The sequence below is a fragment of the Hydra vulgaris genome, chromosome 06 (genome assembly GCF_038396675.1).
Source record: "Hydra vulgaris chromosome 06, alternate assembly HydraT2T_AEP".
NCBI classification, from domain to species: Eukaryota; Metazoa; Cnidaria; class Hydrozoa; order Anthoathecata; family Hydridae; genus Hydra; species Hydra vulgaris.
In genome coordinates this window covers 3,060,001-3,070,000 of record NC_088925.1, presented here as the reverse complement: position 1 = coordinate 3,070,000, position 10,000 = coordinate 3,060,001, and the positions used below count along the sequence as shown (strand labels likewise).

At 24.4% G+C, this 10,000-nt stretch overlaps 1 protein-coding gene across 7 annotated transcripts in view; it reads right to left on the bottom strand.

Moving 5' to 3' along the window:
• The window catches only part of LOC100207358 (uncharacterized), a 48,553-nt gene that overhangs the window by 7,106 nt on the left and 31,447 nt on the right, over positions 1-10,000 (bottom strand). For all 7 annotated transcript variants that reach the window (XM_065798987.1, XM_065798991.1, XM_065798988.1 and 4 more), the window contains 2 exons: positions 4,573-4,638; positions 1,654-1,676 (listed from right to left, as the gene is read on the bottom strand). In XM_065798987.1, the coding sequence (XP_065655059.1) occupies positions 1,654-1,676; positions 4,573-4,638 (89 nt within the window). The remainder of the gene's footprint in view (positions 1-1,653; positions 1,677-4,572; positions 4,639-10,000) is intronic.

Here is a 10,000-nt window from a genome sequence, read left to right as displayed (position 1 = left end):
ATAAACTTTTTTATATTTTTAAAGCTCCTGGATACCAAAAATTAGAAAAAAGTAATCTTTTTGTAATTTTCAAATCCAGAGTCCTTTTTGCGACTCCGCATCCCTGATAAATATTAATACCAAGCAATTAAGATAATAAGATAAAGTCAATAAAATAAAAGTAATATTAAATTAATGCAATTTCGATCAATTTAAATCAATGCTTTAATGATAAGAAAATTAAAGCTAATATTATTATAAATAATGTTTATAATAGTTTAATTATTTTAAATTAATTAGATATTTAGCAATAATTTATTAATAATAAATAATAAAATATTAGGTATAATAACAAATAGGTAAATAACATATAACAATATTCAACTAACTAACATAGATTATATATATATATATATATATATATATATATATATATATATATATATATATATATATATATATATATAATAACAATTAAATAATATAGTAGTTAATAATATAATAGTAGATTATCTGTCAATGAATAAACAATAAATTATAATATTGTTAAATTATAAAGAAAGAATGATAAAATAATAATATTAAAACTAAAGTAATAAAAATCAATAGTAATATAAATCAATAGTAATAAAAATCAACCGTAATATAAATCAATAATTAAAAAATATATAATAATAAATATGGAATAATAATTATAAAAAATATATGATAATAAATATTTAATAATAATAACAAAAGATATATATAAGTAATAGATTTTAAATAAAATGAATAAAATTAACTATGAATAAATAATATAATGAGAAAAATAAACAGTAATAAAATTAGTATGAATTAAAAAAAAAAAAACAGACAAACAAATGACTACAATTTAAAATGTAAAAAAAAAAAAGGTCTAAAATTATAAAAACAATCTTTTATTTCTTAACCAATCTTCTAGTGGTTCTTTTACTTTTACTTTCTTTATTTCTTCTTAACTTGCTAACTTTTTTCCTTCTTTACGAGTCTTTCTTTCTTATTTGTTTACTTTATTTTTTGTTTAGTCTTTCTTTTTCTTTTTTCCTTTAATAAATGTTCTGTTTTTTTCAATTTGAAGTTCTTTTTTTTTAATTCTCTCGTGTTTTTTTTCTTACACTTCTTTCTTTATTTCTTTATTTTTCTCTCTCTTTTTTGTTTGTTTATGTGTTCTTTAAATTAGTTAATTAAATAATTATATTTATAAGAAAATGTTATTTACTTTTTATTTTTAATTTGAGTTTTCTTTATTCTTAATCTTTTACAGTTAGTAAAACACATCCACCATTTGCGAAGACATATGAAAGGATTGTCACTATTCTTTGTCCTTCAATGTACTGTTACCTGTTATCCTGTTACCATGCGCTCTTCAGCCTTTAATTATTGTGGTGATATCTTCAAATTTTCAAAAAATAATACTAACCCATATCAGAGCCTTTTTATATTTTGTAAAACGAAATATCAATATTAATAATACTAATATTGATTATTAGTATTTGTAATATTATTTAATATTGGTTGTTAATGTTGGGAAAATAAAAAGTAAAAGTAGGTTTGCATTACCATACATTCATTAACTTTAACAACTTTAAAAAAATAGTAATAACAATAATATTAATAATAATAACAAACCATTAGAAAAAAAATATATAATTTTACCTTTTTATAAGTTACAGCTCCATCTAAAATAACAAAACAAACTATTACAATCACATGTTATAACTATGATTTGGAATGATATCATAATCATCATTGAAAATATGTTATCTGTGGGAAAAAAATAACTTAATTTGTGTTATCTTATAAATAAGTTATTTTGGTTTATTTTCCAGGGGCCGTATTCTCATCTCTCCATTAGGCTCCGTTAAACTCCGTTAAACGGAGCGTTAGTCAAAAATTTCTTTTAAATTACATTAATAAAAAATTTATTTAAAATTATAATTTTTTAAACATAAATGTTTTATTTTGGTATAAGTTTTATTTTAACGAATTTATATAAATTTTTGTCACAGTTTTAATTATTGTAGAGGAAAAAAAAAAAAAAAAAAGGAAAAATTTAAACTTTATAAGTTTAAAGTTTAATCATTTAAAAAAAATATTTGTGAAATTTAGAAACAGTAATAATGATTTCAAGAATGCTATTTTGAATTATTTTAGTTAAAATATATTAAAAAAAAAGAAAAAAACTTTTTTTAACAAATTAAAAAAATATAAGTAATTATTTGTCAAAGTAATCTTAATTAAAAATTATCATGAAAAATATATTTTAATATATATACAAAATAACAGCAATAAAATAATAACAATAATAACAACAATAATAATAACAATAATAATAACAATAATAATAACAATAATAATAACAATAATAACAACAATAATAACAACAATAATAACAACAATAATAATAACAATAATAATAACAATAATAATAACAATAATAACAACAATAATAACAACAATAATAATAACAATAATAATCTACAATCTAAGTGACTGATAACTTTTTTTCTCTCAAATCTAAAGAACGTGGTTCCAACAGGGTCGATGGTAAAAAAAAGAGGGATGAAACACACAGCTCTGGATATTCCACTTTTTGTTTGCCTTCTTTGAACACATCAGTTGACATTTTTGCCACACATAATTTTGATAGTTTAATGTCTTCAACAAGTTTGTTGGCAGAATCTATTCAGATTTTAAGTTGTTTTAAGGAATTCTTATCTTAGTAATATTTTCAAGTTCTATTCAAATCTACCCTTTGCAATTTGCCTGAGTGTTATAAAAAAACAAGTTTAAATTAATAAAACGAAAACAGTTTTTTTTAATTCAAAATTTAAAGTTAAGTTATAAAAGTAATTAACTTTTCTTTTTTAATATTTAAAAAAAAAATTTTTTTAACATTTTTTTTCAACTTTTCTTTTTTAAATTTTTTTTTCATGTTTCCTTTTATCAACCAAATACTTTTATCAACCAAATAACTAATAATGATTTGAATTGACTTAAGAGAATATTCACCAATGTCAATGCCAAGTTAAACAGAAATAAATAAAAAAATAAAAATTGTAACTAACATTTGAATCAACCTATCATCTAAATTCTTTTATTAACATTTGGACAAACACAAAACAATGAATTCTTGTAAAATTTGCAACGAATTCTTGTAAAAGTAATCTTTTGTTGATACAAAACCCTCTTTCTGAATCTAGAATATTTTCTAGAAACATATGCATCTTTAGGAACAAGACTGTAATCATTGGTTGCTTTGTTTCTAAAGCACCTTTGAAGCTTGAGCAATAAAAATATCAGAATATGCTAAAGTAGGCAATTTTTTATTATTTAGTGCTTTCTTTACACAAATTTCAGCTGTTGCAATACCGCTTCATTAACCTCACTTATGTCTTTAATGCTTATCTAATGTGTAAAGAAATGACATTTATTGTCAATCAATCTAAACAACAAACAATTTCAGTCATAATTACTTGCTCATTGACTTAGCATGAAATAAAAGTGCTTTGAAGATACACTAGAGAAGCCATGTTTAATAGCTCTTTTGCCTAGATTATTGGTTTTTTCCATTCTGAAATACTTACTTGATTTATATTCCATTAAATAAAGAAAAGCTTTTACTTAGTATTTCATAATCAATTGCAACTTGTTTCTCTGCTCAGCTGTCTTGTTTGCCAATATTCGTATTTCAGAGTTATAGAGTTGAGAGAGGGTTACAACCACAATTAAAGTAGCCTCCTTGACTATAGTGGCCTTATTGGCCTTGAGAAGGCGAACTAACATTTTTAGCAGGGTAAAAAATTTACTAATATGTCTAATAATTAAGCACTTTCACAAGCAATCACCTTTCTAACTTTTATAAATACTGATGCCTAACATATGACAATATTTTAAATAATTTCTTTTAATTCAAATCTTTTGAGAGAACATGAAGAATTCAGAGAATCATAACCAACTCTGTTCCAGTCAACTCAACAGAGAATCATAACTAATTCTGCTCCAGTCAACTCAACAGAGCCAGAAAATCAATGAATGGTAATCTACATAGTTAGATCAAAATAAAAAAAGTTTTTTTTTTTAAAATACACCTTAAGTTTAAAACTAAAAACAATAAAAAAGAGCTGTGTGGGCAACATTATTAGAAACAACATTACCAAATAAAATATAAAAACAAACTATAACACTGTTATACATTCTTAGGTTAAAAATGCCAATCGCTTTACAAAAAATTTATTAATTTTAATATAAACTTAGAAATAGAAACAATATGATATGTATTTGAACATTTGAATACTAATAATAAAAATATGAAGCACCTGTACTTTGCCAGAGAATGTCTAAAAAGATGTTTCCACAATCTTTACAATCCAGACAATACTATATACCAAAGACTACTACTACTACTACTACTACTACTACTACTACTACTACTACTACTACTACTACTACTACTACTACTACTACTACTACTACTACTACTACTACTACTCCTCCTGCTGCTGCAACAGTATTTGTGTCTTTGCCAGGTATTTGAAATTAAAATTGTTGTCAAAAAAAATTTAATAAACTTACGATTTTCTTTATTTTTGGCTGATATTTTATTATTAAATATTGGATCATCAAGTGCATCGATTGACACTAGTAATAAAAATTGTCAACTATATAAATATATATATATATAAATATATATATATATATATATATATATATATATATATATATATATATATATATATATATTAGAGTATGTCACTTAAAACAAATGAGACAAAAATGAGCAAAAAAACTTCTACCATCAATATTATAGTGCCAATATAATAAATGAAAATTCAAAAAAAAATTTGAAATTGTTTTTTTTACCTACCGGTGGTAACTAGTTTTTTGTCATTGTAAATACTTAAAAATCCGTATATCAGATTGTAAAATTACCAAATTTAAAAAATTTTTTTTAATTCGGTAATTTTACAAATTTGTTTTTTATCTAACTTATTTTTTGTAAGATGTCAGATCATAAAATTGACATCTTAAAAATAAATTTTAGTATGTCAATTTTATGGGACAATAGTATGGATATAGCTCCCAGATTGAATTGGACCTTCTTCCTTGGCCTGAATCAAGTGTCTTGATACTCTGAACTTTTCCATATCTCTTTGATGGTTTTAATGGAAAACCTCTTAGATTCCTTATCTGAGCTTGCTATAAGGGAAAGAATCAAAGATTCATAATGAGCAAAATAAGCTCCATTTTTTATGTATAAAGTAACAATTTATTTGATCTCATTCCCTATCTTCTCAGTAGTCTTAACAGTGTTACTGTGTGTTCCAGGACCTTAACAATACTGTGTTTCACATTTATTTTGTACCACATGTGAAAATACACTTGAACTACCCATTTTAAAATTAAGTGAAATCTTCTTAGCACATTATCAGTAAAGCCATGGTCACTCATATAGAGAAAAATAACACTGATAAACAAATAAAAATTTTTTTTTGAAAATCTTGTTAACTAGGTGGTTTTTTAAAACAAATTAAATATGCTGATTTCAAATATGCAAACCATTTTTCACCATCACGTCAAGTCGTAAAGATATTTGGGTTCAAATCTTTAGTATTTGGGGTAAAGTCCATAATATTGTTGAAAAAAAAGTTGTTTAAAAGTATGTCAACCTGGATCTCAAAAGAAGCGTATTTTTATAGAGATTTAAAAAATGGTATTTGTTTGTAATAAAAATAAGTACTTTTTGTATTATTGCTGAGAAACATTTTGTTAAAATGTTTTTAAAAGTCTTTAGCATTTTTTCACATAATTTTTTTTGTTAATAAATTTTAAGTAAAAATATTTATCTTTTCTAAAATCTCTATGAAAATACGTTTCTTTTGAGACCCAGGTTGACATACTTTTGAATAACTTTTTTTTCGACAACATTAGGGACTTTACCTTAAATACTAAAGATTTGAACCTAAATATCTTTACAACTTGACGCGATGGTGAAAAATGGTTTGCATATTTGAAATCAGCATATTTAATTTGTCTTAAAAAACCACCTAGTTAACAAGATTTCCACAATAAAATTTTATTTGTTTATCAGTGTAATAGCTTCTCCAGTAGTAAACCATATGCTATGGGAAAGCCACACTTAGCCTTTTTAAGATTTGGGTCCAACTTGCCTGTAGTCAAACATGTAATCAGTTTATAGCAGAGAAATAAATCTGTTGACATTGAACTTAGAATTTTTTTCAGGGATCTGGATTAATGGTTCCAACTGCACAATAGGTTCAAATTTGTCAAGTCTTTCCATACTGTAGCACTTTCTACCCAACAATTGTTCAAGATTTGTCAATAAACCTCCATCAACCTTTTCCTCAACCAGTTACAGCACTTATTGAATCTCCTCTTATTACTTCCAGAGATTTATGTACTCTCCGAGGAATTATCTAATTAAATAGTTCAATAGCTGTTTGTTTAACAGGCTTATTGGGAGGTATTGCCTTTATGGGTGTAAAATGTGTAATATAGTGACCACCAGGTTCAGAAGTAACACTAATATGTTCTTCTTTTAAAACCCTTTTTATAAAATCGTTTTGTTACAGGGTTGTGCTTTAAAACTCTGGTAAAATCTTTTCTGCCATCAGCAAATATACCTTTGATAGGTTGTACTTGCATCTTCATTTCTTCAGATGTCTTTGCTTTAGTCATTACTGCTTTCCTAGCTCTAACAACTTTCATAGACAAAAAGTTTAGTTTCCAGTTATCAGTTGAAGCAGGTTCATCTTCCATTTCTATTCAATTTGAATTATCATCACTTATCACCTTTGAATTATCTTCAGTTTTTTCTCTTTCAGCTTTTAACCAAATAAGTTCACTTTTAGGAATCATTTTACACTTTTAGGATTTACACTAAATATGTGCAAAATCAAGACAACTATTTAATTTTGAGCACTTTTCATTAAGTAAAGTGATTTCACATTTACAAGATGTAATATCAAGCGATTGATCTAATTTGATTTCCAAGGTAGAAACAATTTTTTGGGCTGTTTTTCCTCTAGAAATATCACTAAACTTATTCTAAACTAATTCTATTTTCTGTACCAAAGATATCTTGTTTATTACCACAGGAAACTTGAAAAGAGCATTCGATCTTGTCCACTGTTGAAGAACCAAGTCTGCTAATTGTACACTAAGTTTTCTTACAGAAATCAGCCTTCTTAAAAACATAAATAATAATAAAAGGTTGAATAAGGTTGGCTTGGTGAATACAAGAAAATATAAACAATATTTCTGCAATCTTTAAATGTGACTTCATTACATACTTGTCAATATCTTTTTCAATGAGCAAACATTCTTGTATTAAAAGACCCTTCCTCAGGATATCTTTAATTACAGGCATTACTGTAGGATTAAGATCGTTACTTCCACCCAAATACAGTGAAAACTTTGATTCTTTTTTATCCAAATTGAATCTAGTAATTTTAGGAGCACTCATTCTTCCAGTTAATATTAAATAAATACTAGCAATTAACAAAACTGGAAATCAACCAAACCGAAAGTAAAGCACTTTTATACAGAGTATTCATGTATGAGGTACATGAATGCACCATATGAAAGTTATTTCCAGTTTTATTGATTTATGAATAAATGAAAACAATTTTAAATACAAAAATATTTCAGAATGTGATGTATTGTATTCTTTTCAGAGTACATACAGAAGAGTACATTAGTACAGAATTGTGCATCATGTACATTGTACGCAAAGTACACTTTTGTATTAATGTAATAAACATAGACAATAATAATGTACACTTCTGTACAATGCAATAAACGTAGAAATAACTATTAAAAAATAACCTACAACTTTTCAAAATTTTGGATTTCTAAATATACAGGGCTGATGACGCGGTATTCAAAATTAGGGGAAGATGGGGGAAGCACAATCATTAACTACTAAAAAAAAAGACCTCTATATCTAAAAATTTCAAAACCTCAATTAAAAAAAAAAAAAGTCCTTCATAGAAATGTGAGGAGGGGGAGGGAGGGGGGCACATGACCCCCTGATCCTCTGGCATCATCAGCCCTGATATAATTTCAATTTTTCAATGCCAATCATGTTACCATTTATTTATTTGTTAGACACAAAAAACAAAAAAACTAGTTCCCCGTTAGGTAAAAAAAAAATTTTTTAATTTTTTTTTGAACTTTAATTTATTATATATATTGGCTATAATATTGATGCTAGAAGTTTCTTTGCTCATTTTTGTTTTAAGTGACGTACCCTAATATATATATATATATATATATATATATATATATATATATATATATATATATATATATATATATATATATATATATATATATATATATATATATATACACACACACTATAATATAAAAGTGTAGCGGCTGTCTGTTGGTCTGCGGACATTTTTGTTTTCCAAGGTAAACTCGAAAACTATATTAAATAAAAAAAAAGTAAAAAAAAAAACTTTGTTTATAATTAATGTGAAAGTGATCTTTGCAAAAAAAAAAAAAGATTTATGGTTGTTTTAGTGAAAATAAAAAAAGTTTTTAAATTAAAAAAAAAACGCCATTGCCAATTTATTTGACATCAAATAAATTGGCAATGGCATTTTTTTATTCGTCCTAGAAAGAATAAAAATTAATTAATTCTAATTTAAAGCATTAAATAATTCTTCTGCAAATGCGCGGGCTATTTAAAAATTTGATAAAATATATATTTGTAACTTTTTTCTTTCTTTATTATATAACAAATTAGGGTCATTTTAAATCAAATGGCCAAATCAAAAAATCAAAAAAATCATAATTTAAATTTTATTATAAATTATGCCATTTGATTTAAAATATTGATCTTTTTTTATTTGCTGTGAAAAATTATCGCTTTTTTGCTAAAAAAAAATTTTTAAACGTCAGGTGGTCTTAAAAAAAACACATCAAGAATATGAAAATATAGTCAATTTGCAACAGCCTTGCATAATCAGAACTCTTCAGATTTTTGCCACGTTTATTTCCAATCACTGTGCAACGATATGAAAATGTTTTAGAAAAAAAAAAAAAACACTGACACAATAATGACAAAAAAAAATTATTTATAAAGAAATTAAAGCAAATTTGTTGAATATTTTAACAAATACACACAATGTGCGCACAAAAAAAAAAAAAAAAATTAAACAGAAAAAATGCCGCCACAGAGGACTATTTACTTTTATCTCGATCTGCTGCTATAAGGTGCAGCAACCTGTTTCATCTTAAGTGCTAATAAAAACTCTAAGCAAATGATAAACTATTTGAAATAGGTTCGTAAACAAACTTTGAACATAAGAGTTCTTTTGCAATTTATTCTATTTTATTATCAAGCCTTATTTTAAAACATTAAGAGGTGCACATTATAGATGTGCACTAATTTTACACAAGCAATTTAACTTTTTAAGCAATTTCAGTAAAGCGACTTTTTGTTTTTTTAAAATTTAAATAGGTGTTAAAATGATAAAAGACATTTTTTAAAAAAGCACAAAAGTTTTGATGTTAAAAAGTTTGTTACAGTTTTTTTTAATGAGGCAAGCAAAAGTGCAACAGTATAAATTTTTTAATAAAACTTGGAAATCTAAATAATCATTGATTGACACAACAAAATCGCTGGTTAATTACCTTTTTTATTTTGGCAATAAGTAATATTTTTCATTTGTTAGTAACTTTTTAAAAACAAAAAATCATTATTTGCAATGCCACAATTAGAAATTTAGGAAATAATAAAAAAATTTAACAAACTTTAATTCATAATTCATAAATGTCAAGAAAAGAAAGAAATTTGTTTATATCAAATATTAAGAAAATATACATCAAATTTATTTCTGTAACATAAAAAAAAATTTAACAAAATCATCATTCCATAATAAATTTACATTGCTTAATTGCAATAATATTTCTACATTGCTTTGTTAATTGAGTTAATAATTTATCATATTGCGGTTGTTTAAAAAAAAAA